The sequence below is a fragment of the Carlito syrichta genome, unplaced genomic scaffold (genome assembly GCF_000164805.1).
Source record: "Carlito syrichta isolate Samal-C Ts95f unplaced genomic scaffold, Tarsius_syrichta-2.0.1 Scaffold301609, whole genome shotgun sequence".
Lineage (NCBI taxonomy): Eukaryota > Metazoa > Chordata > Mammalia > Primates > Tarsiidae > Carlito > Carlito syrichta.
Window position 1 is genome coordinate 456,871 of NW_007245705.1, and position 20,833 is coordinate 477,703.

Sequence of the window (20,833 nt, forward strand, 5' to 3'; positions counted from 1 at the left end):
TTTAATGTAATTTAAATTTTTAAAAATTTTAGAGATGTGGAGTACAATTCAGGGTTAGGTGTACAAATGTTCATTATGCAGGTACCCTTGTTGTTGAGGTGTGCCCCTCCCTCCCTGGCAGTTTCCCACTACTGCCAATCCCTTTCTTGTAGTATTATGATAATTGTTCAGGGTACACTTATGAGTGAGAACATATGGTACTCTGTTCTTGTTTCTGTGATAGATCACTGAGTATGATCGACTCTAAATCCATCCAAGTTGCTGCGAAGTCCATATGTTTGTCCTTCTTTATGGCTGCATAATATTCCATTGTATCACATTTTCTTATCCAGTCCAGCTTCGATGGACAGCATGGTTGGTTTCATGTTTTTGCTATTGTGACTAGAGTTGCAACAAACATGCATGTGCTGGTATCTTTTTTGTAGAATGATTTGAGTTCCTCTGGGTATATTCCCAGTAGGGGGATTGCTAGGTCATATGAAAGATCAATCTCCAGTTCTTTCAGAAATCGCAACACTGTCTTCCAAAGAGGTTGCACTAGTTTGCATTCCCACCAGCAGTGTAGAAATGTTCCTTTTTTCTCCACATCCTCACCAGCATCTATTGTTATTTGTTTCATTAATGATGGTCATTCTTACTGGGGTGAGGTGGTAACTTAGTGTGGTTTTGATTTGCATTTCTTTGATGATGAGTGAGGCTGAGCGCTTTTTCATGTCTGTTGGCTCATCTGAGTTTTCATATGTGGATACTCCACTGAGGCCGGGGCCCAGGGCTATGGAGCTGGAAGCTCACTGGGTGTAGACACTGATCCCATCATCTGCACTGGTGTGATAATTATTAGCATGAGGAAGACTCACAGAGCAGAGCCCCAAGTGGCCATTCAGAGAAGACAGTAGATAACAAGTTGAAGTCAAAACGAATGATCCACAGAGATACTAGAAACATGTAATACAACCATGACCGCTATTTTACTTCCTCTTTGGAAGAGAATTGATACACTCGTTGATATGCTACAAATTGTACTTATCTAAACATATTTACCTAAGGAGACAGGAATTTTCATCTTTTTCAGAAAATACTCTTTGAAATGTACCAAACATCTTCCGGAAGCCGAGGGTGAAATGTCTCTCTCGGGTTGTTCTTCTGATGTGGCGAATGAGCTGACAGACCTATTTGTCTCACAGAGTGAGCTGAAAATACCAACTCCAGGGCCCAGGCTTCTTCCTAGCATGTACTTTAGAAGACAGCACAGGCCAAAGCACTAAGATGTGCTTGGACGGACAAGGACAGGATTATGACAGAGGATTCTCAGCATTCATAGAGACACAGACTTTCAGAGTGACTTGTTATTCATTTATAGTCTCTTTCTCAGTAATAATGGGAAATTCTGGTTTATTCAGGGCTGCACATTTAAACACACCCTTATTCCCATCTTTGATTTTTGTCAAAGTAGGGGTGAGTGAGAGTATCAGGTTTTACCAAATTATTTCTCAAGGCACACTGAAGACATAAAAGACAGAAGCATATGGGATAACATGTAATACTACTAGAGTCAAATCAAATAAACGACTAGTTACTTGATTAAACACATACCAAATGGTATTATAGTGTACTAATAAGGATTAAACAAGAGGAATTTTCACCCATTATTACTTATATAGGGTTGTGTTTTAAATTAGACAACTGGTCACAATTCTCTTCCTCATTGGAAGACAACCAATATAATCATTGATATGCTGCAAATTGCATTTATCTAAATATATTTACCTATTCAATTAATTTATTAGTCAAAATGGTTGCTCAATGCAATTTCCCCTGCAAAGTTGTCAAAGAAACAGTCTTATTGCCTTAAGCAGGAACTCAAGCACAAAGATGAAAAGTCATATCTGAGTATCTGATGTATTTTATTGGTTCACATTTATTCTATCTGAGGTTAACACTATTTCATTGGACAGTTAAAAAATCATTCTGTAAACAAAATAAAAAATTAACAGCAGCAACAGCTAAAATAAGGACACAATGTGTAAGAAAATAAAGGAATGTGTTGAAGGGAATATTCTGAGTAAGTGAAGGAAATGTGACCGTGATTATGAATTCCACAAGAAGGAAAAAACCTTCCAATGTCTGTAAAAAAACAAAACCACAACAGTAATAAAAAAGGAAGCAAGAATTCAAAGTGCAGGTGCGCTAGTTTTCACTTCTACATCCATTCAGGAAATTGATAGAGCACACTATTCTTTTATATAAAGTGACAAGTTCCAGTTTAAAACATTCAGTTACATTATCTTGCAGATTTCAGTTTACATGATCTCTACTTTACATTGATTTAATGGAAAGATGGTCATATGTGATACATGGCATAAATTTCTCAAATCTACGGAGAATACGGAAATGGTAAAGTGTACTGTTGTATTTTTTGCTTCACTTGCAGTAACAAGAAGCTGAACACTCAGCATCAGAAGTATCAGTACGTTTATTCCTTCAAATGAAACCAAACCTATCCTGAGCCCCGTCTCTGCTGCCACTTTAAGATTCTCTGTAACTGTCACTCTTCACTAATTCTGATCACCTGACAAAAATAATCAGAACAACTTTTGAATGCAAAATTGGTCTGTTGTCTGTCCAAATTGATCAAATACAAGCGTTATTCTGGCATTATATAAAAATCACACTTTTGCAATTGTTTAGCATTCCAAATTTTTCCCTTTGAAAGAGAACATCTGTTGAACATGGTTTCCAAATAGGAGATTTTATGCAATATATATCAAATCTTAAAAACACTTTTAATACTTTTTAAAGTGGTAAAGGATTGCTGATAATGCTTTTTCCATTTAAGGACAGTCTTGTATTTGTGGCATTTCATTTTTCTTACTGCTCTAATTTTATTTAAAAAGCCTGAATACACAAGCGACTGCTGCCCTACTTAGCATTAAACAGCACTATTTTTTTAAACCATGTATACAGCTCGACAGCAAGATTAATAAGTTATAATACACACGTATTACTGACAGATTCATCTTTTCTTCAGAAGTCACTAAATAAACCATATTCTGGTAAGCCCCCCTCCCCCCAACAAGAGGTTCTGTACCTACATTGAGGTGTTTAAATATTTCTCCAATAGTTTCCATTGTATTACATTATGAAAACACTAGGCTTCGAGCCAGGGACTAATAAATATTTAATTTAAAAGAAAGGAAGAAACCCTGGACACAGAACATAAAAAAGCCCCTCTCCCGCCCGACCCCAAGGAAGGCACCATGTCAGCCCGACATGGCCGAGATTTCATAGTCACTGACGGAGGCGAGGGGCTTGCCCATCATCCGAATGTTTTTTGCACTGGTAATCCTGGCCATCATGCACACGGGCTTGTCAAAGTACTTCACCAGGGCAGGCTCAGTCAAGAGGGAGGCCAGAAACTGCTCGAAGGTGATGGCCCAGTCCCGGTCCAGGCTGGTGGTCCGGGGCAGTGCCGCCGTGCCCTGGCCGCTGCGCACCAGGACCGTGTCCTCTCCGATGTCCTCACAGTGCAGCTTGTCCTCCTCGTGGGAGCCGGCACTCAGCACCGAGTACGAGGACATGGAGCTGTCGTCCTTGGTGTCGTCGTCCGAGATCAGCATGGAGGAGCAGGCCCCGTTGTCCCGGGGCGAGGAGTCCTCCAGCTTAATGTCCTGCATCTGTCCCTCGAGGGAGTGCTCCTCGCTGTCGGCTGCCAGGCTGGCTGGCAGCGGCTCCACGGACTCCACCATGTAAGGCTGGCTGGGCCCCTTCTTGGGGAAGAGCACGCCGGGGATGCCCTGGTGGTGGCAGGACGGCCCGCTGCCCCCGCTCCCGGCCTCTTTTGCAGGTGGGGGGACGAAAAGCTTGCCGACCTCCCCGATCTCCAGCAGGAGGCTGGTCACCGCCGCGGTGGCGTGGTACAGGTCCTGCTCATTGGGGTCCTCGCTGAACATGTTGTACATCGTCTTGCACAGCTCGATGAACTGCCCCTGAAAGCACAAATCATGTGAAACCTTGTGGGAAGCAGACACGCAGGACTGTGGGGGGACTGAAAAGCCATTTATTATTATTATTATTTTTTGAATTGGAGTCTCACTCTGTCGCCCAGACTGGAGTGCAGTGGCACACTCCCGGCCAAGGCAGCCTCGACCTGCTGGGCTCTGGCAATCCTTCCACCTCAGCATTCCAAGTAGCTGGAACTACAGGCGGGCGCTACCACGTCCGGCTAATTTTTGATTTATTGTAGAGATGAGGTCTTGCAGAGTTGCCCAGGTAGGTCTCGAACCCGCAGGCTCAGGCAATCCACTCGCCTTGGCCTCCCAAAGTGCTGGGATGACAGGCTGAGCCACTGAGCCCCACCTGAAAAGCCATTTAAATGCTGACTCCTCTAAAGCTCCCTGGAATGACCTAAACATAGGATGGAGGGACACGCTGTGAAAAGTCTCTTTATCGATATTTCCATTTTTTTTATTTGAAAAATCTCAAACATCCATGAAAGTAGGCCCAAAAGAAGAAACCTTCATGTACACATCAAATAGGGTCAAGAATGACTGTGTTACACATGTTTATTGCAGAAGTATTCACAATAGCAAAAACATGGAGCCAACCATGCTGCCCATTGAAAGTGGACTGGATAAAAAAAAATGTGCTACATATACATGATGGAATATTATGCAGGCACAATGAAGGACAAAATTATGAACTTCACAGCTACTTGGATGGATTTAGAGTCTATCATACTCAGTGATCTATCACAGAAACAAAGAACTGAGTACCACATGTTCTCACTCATAAGTGGAACCTGAACATTTTCCACAATACAATAAGAAAAGGATTGGCAGTAGCAGGACACAGCCAGGGGAGAGAGGAAGGACACATAAAATCAGTAAGGGTACCTGATCTCAAACCAGGCAAAGTGGGGACCAACGAGGAACAAACTTCACCTGTACGATGACATAATCCTGACTTATACCCCACATCTTTAAAATAAAACAAATTTTTTTAAAAGAATGACTGTGTTATACATCTATTTTATTAACTTTTTTCTTTTTTTTTGTTTTCCCAGAGACAGGGACTCACTCTGTCACCCAGGTTGGAATACAATGGCACAATCATGGCTCACTACAGTCTCGAACTCCTGGGCTCAAGTGATCCTCCCACCTCAACCTCCCAAAGTGCTGGGATTACAGGTGTGAGCCAGCATGCCTGGCCTAACTTTTGTTTAATTCTCTTTTTTCTTGTTGAAGCGTCTTAAGGAAATCCGAGACTCATCTCTTTGTACTTCTACACACTTCAGTGTGCAGAGTGATTTTCTTAAGGTTAGCTCGAATCTCTTCTCCCAGGACATACTTCCTCCTCTCCCTGGACAGAAGTGATACATTCAGCCCTGCCCTGGTGACTTCTCTGTTAAGAAACTCAGTATTTTGAGCCTATGTTGTAATTATTTATGTTGTTTTTTTCTCCCTCATTATACTTCAGCTTTTTAAAGCAAAACATGTGTCAGACATCTTTATAGCTGAGCACACTGATTTGAAAACAGCCTAAACTTGTCTTTTGCGTATCGAAGGGTCTTTTTAATAAGACCCTTATTAAAGGACTGGAGTAAGTTGCATGTCCTCTGAAAATTGAATACTTTGTGGTTCACATTTTCTCTGAGGAGGTCATTTTCTCACCACTGAGCATGTTTTTTGATGCACATATAACATACACAAAATAAATCCAAACAGGTACTAATTAACTGCCCTCAAGATACCATTTCCTTTGAGGACACTTATTCTACATTTATCTATGTCAGGAACAAAAAGCATCAAGATTTGAAATAAACGAACTGAACTATTCAGAACTTACCTGATTCAATTTGGGCAAATCCTTGGCATTCTTTGACTTGGATTTATTTTCAGCAGTCCAGAGTCTCAGATAATTACGATTTTCTTGAGAATTTGACCTTTTCCCTACAACCCAAATGTAAAAAAAAAAAAAAAAAAAGTGTTCATAGACTCCAGAAACACAAGTTCAACAAGCAAATACAGAGAAAATATCTGTACCTTTATCTGGCTTTAGGCTCACTGTGACAAAGCCATCATCTGCACTGTGCTTGCTTCTGCTGTCCAATCCAACAACTACCAAAAAATATTCGGAAGAAAAGTGCAGAGTGTTACAGAATGTACCACAGAGTTAGCATTTGTAGAAGAAAATAGAAAACTCTCTAGGTAGGGTTGTCTGACTTCACAAACATGACAAAACATCCATACGTGCATCCATAAATTTGAATTTCAGATCAACAACTAATTTTTTTGCCGTAAGTATATCCCTAATATTGCATGGGACATACTTACACTAAGCACATTTTTAAAAAACCTTAAATTCTAATTTTACTGAAAGACTCATCTTTCATCTGACAACCCGATCTTTAGGTGAAAGACTCCCCCGGAACTTATTCTCACAGCTGGGGTTCAGGGTACAATTAAACATTTAAAGAATGATGTCACATAGTGTTCAGTACTTAAAAAAATAAATTAAAATCTACGTTGGTAGAAGAGAGGGAGGAAAAAGCATGTGTACATTTTCTAAAATGTTATATGCTACAACATTGCTTCAGATTTACAGGAATTTCAAAAACATGACTTTTAAGAAACCCCCTTATACCTGTTTTCTTTGTCTTCTTAAAACAGGACATTACAGGGAATGGGAGGACATCAGAAGAGAGGGGAATGACACCCTGAGATTCATTCTGCACCCAACTGTAGAGTGAATTACAGCACTCTTCAACCACCCCAGAGCTGGCTGATTGGCTGGGGATGTGCCCTTTACTGTATTACATGTCAGATTAATTTAAGAGTGGGAAAAACTACATCATTGGGAAATTTCCTCCTAATATAAAAAATGATTGAAGAAACATGTAGATATTAAGAAATATTTATCATATGGTACCCATGTAGTGAATATTATATAGCCATTGAGAAGCCATGATTTCAAAGGATTTTTAATGACACAGTAATACTGTTACTGAAGCAGAGCACAACATTGCAGAGGTAGTTTAGTCCCAGTTTTATATATGTGTGTGTGCCTAATTTCATACATTATATGAATAAACACTGAAAAGAAATATTTCAAGATGAATAATTAGTTACATATATATGGTAACATTTTACAACAGTTTTAGCTTATTTCATATATGTTACCTATATTTTAAAAATTTCAGCACAAAACAATAGTACTTTTGTAGTTAGAAAAACTCTCTTTAGTCTAACACCTAGGATCTACAAGGAACTCAAACGCGCCAAATAGACATTTCTTAAAAGAAGATACACGGGCAGCCTACAGACACATGAAAAAGTGCTGAGCCTCACTCACCATCAGAGAAATGCAAATCAAAACCACACTGAGATACCACCTCACTCCAGTAAGAATGAGTATCATTAATAAAACAAACAACAACAGATGCTGGCAAGAATGCAGAGAAAAAGGAACACTTCTACACTGCTGGTGGGAATGCAAACTAGTGCAACCTCTTTGAAAGACAATGTGGCAATTTCTGAAAGAACTAGAAATTGACCTTCTACATGACCCAGTGATTCCCCTATTGGGAATATACCCAAAGGAACTCAAGTCATTCTACAAAAAAGATACCTGCACATGTATATTTGTTGCAGCTCTATTCACAATAGCAAAAACATGGAACCAACCATGCTGCCCATCGAAGCCAGATTGGATTAAAAAAAAATGTGGTACATATACACAATGGAATATTATGCAGCCATAAAGAAGGACAAACATATGGATTTTGTAGTAACTTGGATGGATTTAGAGTCTATCATATGTAGTGATTTATCACAGAAACAAAGAACAGAGTACCATATGTTCTCTCATAAGTGGACCTGAACAATTATCATAATACTATAAGAAAGCGATTGGCAGTAGTGGGAAACTGTCAGGGGAGTGGGGGGTGGGATTGGCAGTTGAGGGAAACTGCTAGGGGAGGGAGGGGCATACCTCATTTACAAGGGTACCTGCACAATCAACATTTGTACACTTAACTCTGAATTGTACCCCACATCTTTAAAAAAAAAATCTAAAAAAAGAAAAACTCTCTTTAAAAAAGCATCTTTCAGGTCAGGCACGTTGGTTCACGCCTGTAATTCCAGTACTCTGAGGGAGGAGGCAAGAAGACTGCCCAAGCCCAGGAGTTTGTGACCAGCCTAGGCAACATAGCAAGACCTCGTCTCTACAATAAATCAAAAAATTAGCTGGGCGGGGTGGTACACACCTGTAGCCCCATCTACTTGGAAAGCTGAGGTAGAAGGATAGCCTGAACCCAGCAGGTCAAGGCTGCAGTGGCCCTGAGTGTGCAACTGCTCTCCAGTCTGGGTGACAGAGTGAGACTCAAATACTAACACTAATACCAACACGAATAAAGTATCTTTCAGTGATATTAAATGGTATTGACATGTGGCCATTCCTGAACCATTTCATTAAGAGGCTCTTTTTCTGAAATGAGTAGCCACTAAGAAATGTGTGGCTAACGTTTTGCAGTCAGAATACGATTACTCATGATATTAAGAATACCACAGGATGTGCTAAGGCACTGTCCCCAAAGTCTTACTACATGATCTTACCAGGTCCTAACTACACCCAATAGGTCAGCTATCATCTCTGTACTCTACACAAGGACACTGAGGGTCAGAGACACAGGAATCTGCTTGCAGTCTCCTGGATAACAACACACAGAGCTGGCGCTCTCTGCAAAGCTCCTCCCCTCAACTCGTATGTCAATCATAAGACAGGCTGCTTCCCTCTTTCTACTTGCTTTAGTGCTCTCAGTCTAAAAGCAAGTCTTGTGTTTAGCTGGGGATGGCAACATTTAGGAGGTAAAAGAACCCAGGAGTTGACTTTCGGACTTAGGTGAACTGATAAACTTGCTTGCATGATGAATTAAAGGGTAAATAACTTACTGCAGTAGCAAGTCCAGAGACACTGCTGAGATCCAGATAGACAAAACAGTACATGACTTCATATATAAATCTGGAGTTACATCTGCATTCCATCACATCTATGTAACACCCACACAGAGCAGGGATTAGCAAACTTCTGTAAAGGGCCTAACAGTGAGTGCATTAGGCTTTGCTGGCCAGATAGACTCTGTCTTAACTGTTCGATTCTGCCACTGCAGCATGAAAATAGTCATTGGCTATCCGGGGGTGCCAAAAAGACATACACACATTTGAAGAGATATTATCTATGTATGACTTTTAGTTCGCCAGAATCAGAAGTGTCTAGAAGCTGATGGCAACCACTCTGAGCACCTCTTGGAATTGCAGAAGTCAAGCATGACTTGTATTCATCTTTTACTATTGGTATATACTGAGTATTACAATTTTAACAGTTTTTTTTCTTAAAATGTGTATACTTTTTTTGGCACCCCCATCTCTGTCTCTATGTACACACACACACACACACACACACACACACACACACACACACACGAACGAGCTTGACTGTGCTCTAAAGAAACTTTATTTATGGGCACTAAAGTTTAAATATGTTGTTTTCATGTGGCAAGAAATATTATTTTACTTTTGATTTTGAAGAGTCATTAAAAATGTAAAAAAACAACAGGGCAATCCCCTCAGGTCCCCTCCCACTGTGGGAGCTCTTCTGTCCTCTCAATAAATCCTACTTTCAAAAAAAAAAAGTAAAAAACAGGCAGTGGGCCAGATTGGTCCATGACCATAGTGTGGCCACCTCTGCTATAGAGAAAAGGCAGACATAAGAGAATGCTTTCTGACATAAGCGTCAGCTCCAATTCTGGACAGCCGCATAATAGCAGGATGACTTTCTTCATGAACCAGGGAGTGGAGACAGTGTAGCTGGCTCTTTATCTAATTCGCTGGGAGACAATGTACACGGTCCCTTCAGTGGGCTGAGGTACCTGCTGCTTCCCCAACAGCTGCCTAATTGCCAAACTCTGAAAGTGACATGTGAGGCAGCCCCAGCCACATCCTTCTCTGGCTAGCTCTGAGGCATGTTTTTTTTTTCTCCAGTAACAGAGGGCCTGTGAGAAATAAATGCAGCATCCTTGGTGAGAAAAGCCACTTACCATGTGTACATTCTGGGGTGATGTCTTCAAAGAAGTACTGAGTTGCTTCAAAAGCAGAATCTGGCTCGTCGGGATCAGAGGATGGCTCTAGGGAGAGGAGGAAACATAATTCTCACATCTGTAGGGCTGTGACTCAAGGAAAGTGTGCGTCAAGGAAATGACACTGGAGATGAGGAAAAGCTAAAGTTACAAAGGTGGGATGGGGTTCCATCATTGGGGGACGTTGAGTGCCTACTGTCTCTAAAATCTCAGAGTTTGTGTGTGTGTGGGGGGGTGGGGCCCTATCACTGGGGAGTCTTGAATGCCTATTATCTCTAAAAACTCAGTGTGTGTATGTGGGGGGTGGTGTTCCCTCACTGGGGGCCTTGAATGCCTACTATCTCTAAAACAGTGTATGTGTGTGAGGGTCTATCACTAGGGGGCCTTAAATGCCTACTGTCTCTAAAACCTTTGTGTGTGTGTGTGTGTGGGGGGGGTGTTACATCATTTCTAACTCCATCTTTTTTTCTAATAACCCCACACCAAAGCATTCCTTTGTATGAAAAATTGCCTAAATTCTACGGCACAACACCTTATGAAACAAACTTCAGGAAATTGTCAGCTATGAAGATAGTCCCCCAATTCATATTAGCCCTATCTCTACCCATAGTGCCAATCTTGCTTTATTTTTAAAACTATTTTCTAGATATAGCCCAGCTGGGGCCAATCTTTTTAAAAATGGAACTCAGAACCCCACCATTTCCCCCACGTGTTCCTGTCAGTGTAGAAATGGCTTCCTCTAGATGCAGGCTCTCAGTGTCTCCTACACTCACTTTCTCTCTCACTTTCTTATGTTCCCTGCACTCCAAATACAGTTTATTCTCTCTCTTGAAGAGGCCTGCTCATTTCTATCACCACAACTCAAACATCACACAGGGGAATAATCATAGAATCAAGCCCATGCAGATTTGGAAACTTGGATCATTATTTGGTTCATTCTTAGCGACCAACAAACAATTTTGTTTATCAAAAAGAGGCAAAGAGACTACACTAAAAAAATGTAGATTTCAAGCCAGGTGATGGTTACAGGACTATGTGCTGCTCAATGGAGCTCCCTTACCAGGCAACACGTGCATCTTGTACAGAAGTTTGAGTTTCTCCGTGAGGTCCCCGTGGCACGCGGCACCTAGAAGTCACATGAGTACCAATAAGAAATGCGCCATGTGTGCTAGCAATTCCGACAGGTTTAGTGTTCCCTTAAAAAGCCTACTTCTTACAAATTCAAACTAAGACATCATGCAACAAAAGGTCTAGCCAGAACACATTTGGGTTAAGAGCTCTAGAACCAGGAAGCTTGGTTACAAAGGCTTTGAAGAGTTAACCTCTCTGTACCTTGGTTTCCCCTCTGTAAGATGAAATAATAGAAGATTCTGCCAGGGATCTTGATGTTAGGACTCCATTAAATGTGACTGAGCCACAGCGTCCTGAATAATCAGTAGAGTCCAGAAATAACCTCAAAATATGTTTGCGATCACTTCAAATTACTCATTTTAGAAATTCTTTTTAGTTGCTTTTGAGCATCTAAATGTTTCTTCATTTACATTTGTTCTGACCTATCTGTCATTATATCACCATTCAAAAGAGTCCTGTTACTTTTCTTTCAAAGTCCATATTTATTCTTAGAATCAGGACATTTTTTGTAAATGTATATTCTCAAAGCAGCCAGTTAAAGACGGAGCAGATTTAGAAAAAGGAAAAGAGGAATCAGAATCTTGGGTTGAAAGGAACCTTAGAAGTTACCTTGGACGACCCTTGACTTAATGTAGGAGCCTCCACTCACACTACCATCTGCTTAGACATCCTCAAAGACAGAGAAGTTATTACAACCAAAGTCCTCTCATTCCACAGATGCAGTCTCTAAGCACTGAAAGCTCTTCTGTAATTTTTAATCTGGCCCAAAGATTCTTATCCTGTAGTTTCAACTTTATGAAGTCTATGATCCCCATAAAGTGTAAAATTTTGCTTATGTCAGTTTTTTAGAAGAAAATATCCATAGTCCTTATCAGATCTCAAAATCCCTGTAATTCTGGCTACTTGGAAGGCTGAGGCGGAAGGATCGCCGGAGCCCAGCAGGTCGAGGCTGTGGTGACCGGGAGCAGCCACTGCACTCCAGTCTGGGCGACAGAGTGAGACTCCAACTCAAAACAAACAAACAAAGAAACAAACAAAAACAAAAAAAAACCAAAACCATTCAGAATGACTCCTCTTTCTCATATCCTACTCTTTAAAGCACAACAAAAAGGGTGTCTCGCCTCTCCCACAGAACAGTCTTTCAGATTTTAAGGACTCCCTCAAGCTTATCTTTTGGGGACTTTATCTTTCCAGGTTACACCTCTCCAGATTTTTCAACTTTCACACATGACATGGCTCGTATACCCTTTCCCCTCCTTCTCCACATCCACCTTGTGTTCATTTCTCAGTCACTATCCCTTTGGACAGAATTCCAGAAGCCTCTTGGGATTTCAGGGATTAGAGAACTGCTCCTGACTCTTCTCTCTTGACTTTTAGTACGATCCAAGTGCACATTCAACTTTTTACATATGGATCACACCATCACCTAAAGTCCTAGATGTTGCACATGACTAATTATGCGAACCATCAAAATAATGGCAGACATTTATCAACCGTTCACTGTGTATTAAGCCCAATGCCAACTGCTTTCCATGTATTTGGCCACTTTTGTCTCATCACAATTCTGTGAGATGGATGTAGATATTATCCCCATTTTATAGATAAGAAACGCCTGGCTTATTGACACTAAGTAACTGCTCAAGGTCATAAACTTGGTCAAATCCTGGCAGGCCTAGGATTTGAACCTAGATTTGCCTGGCTCTAGTTGCCATGCTGGAAACCACTATTATACTATATGTAGACATCCTAGCTAGTTCTTTAACAATTATTTCTTTAAATTTAGGACTTCTAACTTATCCCTATCAAGTTTTTTGAACAATTATTTCCATCTATCATAATTTGAAAATTTTTTATTTTTTGTAGAGAAAGTTAGCCAGGTTGGTCTTGAACTCCTGGCCTCAAGTGATCCTCTTGCCTCAGCCTCCCCAAACACTGGGTTTACAGGCATGAGCCACCATGCCCTGCCCCACCTATCATAATGTCTAAAATCATGTTTGTGACATCTAACATACTGGTTGTCTCTCTTTGCCCATTTGGTTAGTATGCCTTCTTTACTGCCATGGTTCAAGCCACCTCCTAAGTCCAGTGGGGGTGATGAATAGTAATTACAGTGAAAATAATACTAAATCTTCTTGGCCAGACCCTCTTCTAGGAACTTTCCTGTACGGTTTCATTTTGTCCTGATGTTCACTCTATTTTGAAAATAAGGATGCCATCACAAAGAGGTTGAATACTGGGCCTAGGTACTAGTGAACTCTCTCTCAATTGAAATTGACTTATTACCCATGACTCTTTGGGTGCAGTGTTCAGCCAGTTATGCAATCACTGTCCCATATACTTTCTCCTTTTCCCTCTATGATGAATTATTTCTCCGGTGACCAGCTGCGTCATGACTCACGATATGTTTATGGACTCTAACTTTCGGCCATGCTACCAGAAAAGGAGACACAGCTAATTTATGGCTTCCAACAGTAATCTCTCATTTCCAATTCCACATAGACCATTCATCTATTCAGTGATTTCTAGATAAATCTTTTGGGGGATTGACATTACAATGACTGATACATCCTTTTCGGAATTCATTCTGGAGTTTCTTTACACTCAGAATTTCTTATCTCTGTCCTACCTGCCTCTAATTGACCAACACAACTGACAACAGCTCTGCAATTGCATTTGAGAGTTCTCTCAGTGATCTATGCTGTTGTTCACTTTGCCTAGTGACTCAACTCTATTTTTGAAAGCCTAAAAACCCTTTTCCAATGTTTTCTCTATCCTAGACTTCAAGCCTCTCTTTCCTTTCTTAAGATTTTGATGAGTATGCTCCTTACTGGAGTTGACTGGATTTAAGAAAATAAAATATTTGTATATATTTCTGTCATATTCTGTGTGTGGAATCCATTTCTTTTTCCTCCTCCTTATTCCTGTCCAAAGATAATTTTTTTAAACCTCCTTTTTGATAGACCCAATATGATAATTAGTGATTACCTTGAAAACAGAAAAGATTAGCATAGGGTCAAAGGGGTCTTCAATATTGTGTGTTTTGCTTCACTTTTTAAAAAAGCAGAATGTACTTATGCATTGCTTATATAATTAAAAATTAATGCTACTCCTCTCCTCCTAAAGAAATGCCCATTTTCTATCCTCAGCATAGAGAAGTGAGACAAGGACAAAATTTCTAAGCAGACAGCCCTCACTTGAATCCTGGGTCCAGCACTAACTGTGCCTCTCAGTCCAGTTCCCTGACAGTTATTTATTGATTGGCTAAAGATGAATATTCCAGCAAGTTACTTAACTTCTCTGAGCTTCTATTTCTTTATCTAAAAATGGAGACAATAGCAGTAAGCAGGTAGATTCATGAAGCATAACTGTAACAGCACAGGCCAGGCACGGTGGCTCACACCTGTAATCCCAGCGCTTTGGGAGGCCGAGGTGGGAGAATCATTTGAACCCAGGAGTTTGAGACCAACCTGGGCAACATAGCCAGACCTCATATCTACAAAAAATAGAAAAATATTAGCCGGGCATGGTGGTGCGCACCTGTAGTCTCAGCTACTTGGGAGGCTGGGGAGAAGGATTGCTAGAGTCCAAGGAGGTTGAGGCTGCAGTGAGTTGTGCAGTGAGTCTACCTGGGTGGTAGAGTGAGATTCCAACTCAAAATAGTAATAATAATAATAATAGTAACAACAACAACAACAACAGCAGCAGCACAAACTGTGCCTCCAGGGTACCTGGGTTCAAACACAAACTTTTTGTGTCCTTAGGCAAATTAAGTTCACAGAAATTGTAAACATAAAGCCCATTAGGGCGGTGCCTGGCACAGAATAAATGCTGTATGAACGTTACTTATTATTATTACTCCAAAGAGCTGGGAGTAATTACTCCAAAGAGCTATTGTTTAGAATCAGTTATACAGCTCAAGTGTTAATGTGTCAGAGCAGGACCCGCACTCACTGAAATCCTGTTCTTCCCACACCCTTTTAAGCATACAGGTGAGTGCTTTAGACAATTTTTGTTCTGACCTAAGAAGATCTCACCTACATCTCTTCCCTTTTTAAAAAACCATCAGGTTCCTCTGGCCTTTATGGCCTACAGGTATCACTCTTACAGATGAAGCATGTTCTTGGGAAATATTGTTGGCTCTAGGCCTGATGCTGTATCTTTCCTTGGGGACATTTTAAGTATATGCCCTCAGGTCACCGAGTGGCACCATTCGAATTAAAAAAAGAGAAGTTCCTTCTTCCCTCATCCTGGTACAATGCCTGCTACATCCACAGCCTCACATCAGGAGGGCCAAGCTCTACTACGATGTGGCTTTTATGTCCAGTTATCAACAGAACGAGACAGTTGATAACTGGACATAAAAGCCACATCGTAGTAGAGCTTGGCCCACCTGATGAGGCAGGAAGCAAGGCAGACAGGGAGCTGCCAGGCAGCTGCCCCCTGGCTGCTGGACTAGGGGTGAGTGTGCCCCTGCCAGGCAGTTTTTCCGCCCTACAAACAGGAGAGAAAAGGCTTCTATTTACTCTGCAGAGCTGCTGTGGTTTTTCAGTGTTTTATTAAAAACAGTATGAGGGTCAGGCTCATGCATGGAATCCCAACACTTTGGGAGGCTGAGGCAGGAGGATAGCCTGAGTCCAAGAATTTGAGACCAGCCTGGGCAATATAGAGAGACTTTGTCTCCACAAAAAAAATGAAAAAATTACCCAGAGGGGATGGCATGCACCTACAGTCCCAGTTATTTGGGAGGCTGAGGTAGAAAGATGACCTGAGCACAGGAGGCTGAGGTTATGGTGAACTGTGATTGTACCACTGCACTCCAGCCTGGGTAACAGAGTGAGACCCTGCCTCAAAGAAATTATGAAACGCTATGAAATTATAAACAATAAAATTATATATTGAATTATACAATATATATAATTTTCTTTGGTCAAAGAAAGGCAATCCTCCACCCAGATATTTCTTTTATTTCTTTTGCTCTTGTAAAGCCATCATAGTCTGTGGTTTCAATGTTGATGCTGGCATTTTACTGTCTTGTGAATTCTCTAATAATGTATTTTTAACCAGTGACAAGGCCTGTCTGATGTAGAAACCAAGGCTTTATCCATATAATATATTCATTAACTAGAATCAAGTTTTATAATCAGTTTGCAAACCTTCCTAAGTGCTTCTGTGCCCCCTAGGGCTGTGGGAAGCAGCACAGGGCTGTGGCCCTGAGGATGGCACCGCAGAACCCCAGGGTCACCACCCCATCGTCCTGTCCCGACTCATGCAATAATACCACATCCTTACTTAGCCCAGAGACAAACTCCCGGAAGTTAATCAGAGAGTCTCCATTTTCATCTAATAACTGGAACAAGCGAGAGGCCAGAATGTCAGAGTGAGTTCCACACGCCCAGGGAAAGAGCAGAGCGAACATGCCCTTGAACTGCTCAAAGTCAATGCGATACTGCTCGAGGTAGGGCAGGCTGGGGTCGTGCCGGTCCAGTGCGTTGCTGCTTCCACCCCAGTAGCAGCTGGTGAGATGCTCTGCCTGAAAGAGAAAGAACGAATGATCATGGGAGGACTGTCTCTCGCAGCAAATACCTAGAAGAAAGGGCCATGAGCACCTGGGGCTGGGCTCTGGCCTCAGGGCCCCTCAGCCTCCTTGCTCCATATACATGAGGGGGGACTCCCCAAAACCCGGAATTATCCTTTGGAGGGTAGTCTCTTGGTAGTACAGGCTTCCCCCACTAGATAAGAGTTCTAGGAACCCATTGGCATCAGTGTAAAAGCAAGCGTTGTTGTGAGAGGCAGTGTTTGGCCTCAGTTAATTTTTTTTTGAGAACCTTTTAACATGTTTGCCCATTTCGTGATGGGTGATTTACGAGCACACCTGCCCATACCACACTGAGTGTTCAGTCATTTTTGACCAAAATCACCATGATCCCTGTGCCATCTTCCCTATTCACCTAATCTCACCTTGAGCAAGGTGTTTGTTCGGTTTTTTATTTCCCCAATGAAAAAAGTTCTCAGTGGGAAATGTTTTGCCAATGTGGAAGAGGTACAACAAAAAATGGCAGAAGCCCTAAAAGGCATCCAAGTGGATGAGTTCAAAAACTGTTTTGAGCAGTGGAAAAAGCACCTCAACAGGTGTATTGCATCAGATGGAGAGTGCTTTGAGGATGACTGACGTGTAAATGTGAGAATAAATACATGATTTCCAATAAATAAATTCTGGGTTTTTTGGGTTCCCCTCATATCTCCACTTAACCAGCCTTCCATCAACTCCATTCCAGCCATTTCTGCAGCTTACATCCGGCATGAAAGACACAGCTCAATGACTGGACATTGAAGAAAGAAAGGGAACCTCCCTATTCTCCCCCTTCTTACAAATATATTCACAGACATTTTAGAAATAATTCCTATAAAGATAAATATTTTTTAACATAAAACAGAATAAATAGAATGCTAACCTGACAAAGATCTGGAATTTAGGCAACGTGTCCACCCTGTTTTCCAGGTGCTGATGGTGAAGTCAAGACGTTATTTGGCCCACACAAGGCCAACCCAACCAGTTAGTTAAAGCAGAATTGTGATGGGATTTTGCAAGTTCTAACTCTCCCTTCAGTGTCCTATTTATTATATATAACTCCATGCTTCCCTGGTTGCCCAAGTCACATAAATAATATAGTCACACAGTTGTCACCCTACAAGACTGTGGTCATTCTATTTCATATATCCACAAGTAGCTCTAGAAAAATGAAGTTTAGAGAAACAACTACAGTGAGCAGAACAGAGAACCGGATCCAGCAAAGAGCTTTCTGTTCTGTCCTTGGAAACAAGGCAGTCTCTTCATTCATGAGGTCCCATGGACTCTGGCAGAAATATAAGCCCATGTTAGGAAGACCATACAAATACAGCATGCATTAGAAAGGTCTGGAAGGCTGGGCATGATGGCTAATGCCTGTAATCCTAGCACTTTGGGAGGTTGAGGAGAGAGGATGGCTTGAGTCTAGGAGTTCAAGACCAGCCTGGGCAGCACAGTAAGGCTTCATCTCTACAGAAAATTAGAAACAAACAAAAAAAGCCAGGTGTAGTGGCATGTCCCAGCTACTTGGGAGGCTGAAGCCATAGGATTGCCTAAGCCCAGAGGGTTGACGTTGTGGTAAGCCATTACGGTGCCAATGCACTCAAGCCTGGGCAACGGAGTGAGAGCCCAACTCAAAAAAAAAAAAAAAAAAAGGGAGAACACCCTCCCTCGCACACAGCATTTATAGGTAGCTTGGACAGCAGGGCGGGGGGGGGGGGGGAGAAGAGGAACATGGATGGGAAGACTTTCTTTCCCTACTATATCTTCTGAGTATTTAACTATAAGCACATACAAATACTGTAGTGGGAAAAAGCAGTTTTGAAAATCTTTCTCAGCCAGGCTCGATAGCTCAGCCTGTAATCCTAGCACTTTGGGCATCCGAGGCGATGGATCTCTGAGTCCACGGGTTCGAGACCAGCCTGGACCACTTGGTGAGACCTCATCTCTACAATAAGTAAAATTAAAAATTAGCCCAGTGTGGTAGCGTGCACCTGTGGCTACCTGGAAGGCTGAGGTGGAAGGATCGCCAGAGCCTAGCAGGTCGATGCTGGGGTGGCTGTGAATGTGCCACTGCACTCCAGCCTCGGTGACAGAGTAAGACTTCAACTCAAAAAAAAAAAGAAAAAGAAAAAGAGAAAAGAAAATCTTTCTCCTTTGCCTGGTAGCTCTGAAAAAAGGGGGAAGCCAACTGTATGTTGCACTTCATTTTTGCTCTCACTTGGAAAAGGAGCCAAGGAGACTGATGTCTTTATCACAATCGTGTACTGGGAATTGTAGTGAGTAAACTAAAAAGAGGCGTGGGAGAAGGGAAGAGAGGAAGGAGAGGCAGGTGATTTGCAACACAGCCTTGGCAGAAGAAAGGCAGCTGCATCAAAGTTCCCAGGGCCTCAGGACTGCTCTCCTGGCTGCAGGGCAGAGGACACAAGATGGCAGTGGCAGGGAGACTGAGGCTGAGGTCAGAGCAGTCTGCTGGGTTGAGCTGTACTCTGAATGGGCATGGGTGGAGCTGAGCAACCCTCTGTGGGCAGGTGGGTGTTGGTGCCACGTCCCTGGGAGGGGTCTCCTTTACCTGAGCCACTCCACTGATCAAGATTACCCAAAGCATCTCCTCCTAACCAAGCCACTCGTTCCCCACATCACTCTGAAGCAGGCCTGAGTGTGGGTTCAGGCACCCTCATGGGGCTCTCAACGATCAGGGGCAAACAAACTCTTCAGATCGTCCCTCTTGTTTCCAGAGAAGGCCTCACCATCCATTACTGGGGCTAGGAGCCCAGAGATGGAAACAGAAGGACTGATTTGGAAAGAGCTCAAGAAAAACGAAGACAGAGGAGCCTGGACCACAGTATTCACCAAATCTACCTCAGGTGAGTTCTTTCACCTTTCCCCCATTTCACCCCCATACCCACGCAGTTAGCTCCTTAGGAGGGAAATTGTATCATTCCTTTGTGTATCTCCAGGAAATGCCCAGAAATTGGCTTTTCAAAGTAGTAGAATCTGGCCGGGTGACTGACACACAGTAAGGACTCCATAAATGTTTGTGAAAACAAATTAAAAAGTCCATCAAAGAGTTCCAAAGATGCAAGAAAGAGGCCATAGCTGAAGTTTTTTATGTTTGGATTCCACAGTACTAGAGACCGCTTCCCGTCCCTGACACCAACCACGGGTTTCGGGTTCTTTTGGGGTGCTCAATTGAGTTGGGAAACTTGTGTTTGTCTACTCGCCCTTAGGGTCAGGTTTTGGGTATAAGAAAAGCTAGCTTTCTTCAGCATCTTCGCAGGGATCAAATAACACACCTGATACTGAGTGTAGCAGTGCCCAGGGAAGGCATGGCCTCAGTGACCTTGGATCCAGGACTTCTGACAACCGGCCCCAGTCCTCCTCTCCTCCTAACGTCCCCAGAGTCAGCCTCCTCTGTCCACCATCATAGTCCCTTCTCTAATGTGTCCGTGGTCTTCCTCCCCCAGAATCTGGCCCCATCCCCCACGCCTCGTGAAGAAGATTTATTTCTTCTGGGCCCCAGCATCACTTTCAAACCTGAAATCATTGCCTTTTCCTTTTTGAAACAGACAGACCTCATCCTTGTGGATAACTAACTTATAGCGAGTATCTTACAGTGAGCAATTGGCTATCGGTGCTTAACATGTATGAATAAAAGATTCACAAGCTGGCACACCACAGAGACTCCAGGATGGAGGCTGGTGGGCACCGCCATCCGCTCTGTTGGTAATGCTGCTGGCCAAAGTTCACCACCAACCAGCAAGGAAACTGATAGTGCCTCTATCTCTCTCAGCCTCGCGTTCCTCATCAGAAGAATGCAGGAGCTGGGTGTGGTGGCTCATGTCTGTAATCCCAGTGCTTTGGGAGGCCAAGGTGGGAGGCTCGTTTGAGGCCAGGAGTTCAAGACCAGCCTGGGCATAGAGCAAGATCCTGTCCCTATAAAAAGTGGCTCAGTGGCTCAGCCTGTAATCCCGCGCCTTTGGGAGGCTGAGGTGAGTGGATTG

General features: G+C 42.4%; 1 protein-coding gene across 1 annotated transcript in view; it reads right to left on the reverse strand.

Moving 5' to 3' along the window:
• Positions 1 to 1,885: 1,885 nt before the first annotated feature.
• TBC1D9 (TBC1 domain family member 9) overlaps positions 1,886 to 20,833 on the reverse strand; it is a 74,354-nt gene continuing 55,406 nt past the window's right edge. Inside the window, exons 14-20 of the mRNA XM_021710847.1 lie at positions 16,553 to 16,793; positions 11,193 to 11,258; positions 10,094 to 10,180; positions 6,042 to 6,116; positions 5,845 to 5,948; positions 3,834 to 3,986; positions 1,886 to 3,536 (exon numbers count right to left, since the gene is read on the reverse strand). Coding sequence (XP_021566522.1) covers positions 3,261 to 3,536; positions 3,834 to 3,986; positions 5,845 to 5,948; positions 6,042 to 6,116; positions 10,094 to 10,180; positions 11,193 to 11,258; positions 16,553 to 16,793 — 1,002 coding nt within the window. The 3' untranslated portion in view covers positions 1,886 to 3,260. The remainder of the gene's footprint in view (positions 3,537 to 3,833; positions 3,987 to 5,844; positions 5,949 to 6,041; positions 6,117 to 10,093; positions 10,181 to 11,192; positions 11,259 to 16,552; positions 16,794 to 20,833) is intronic.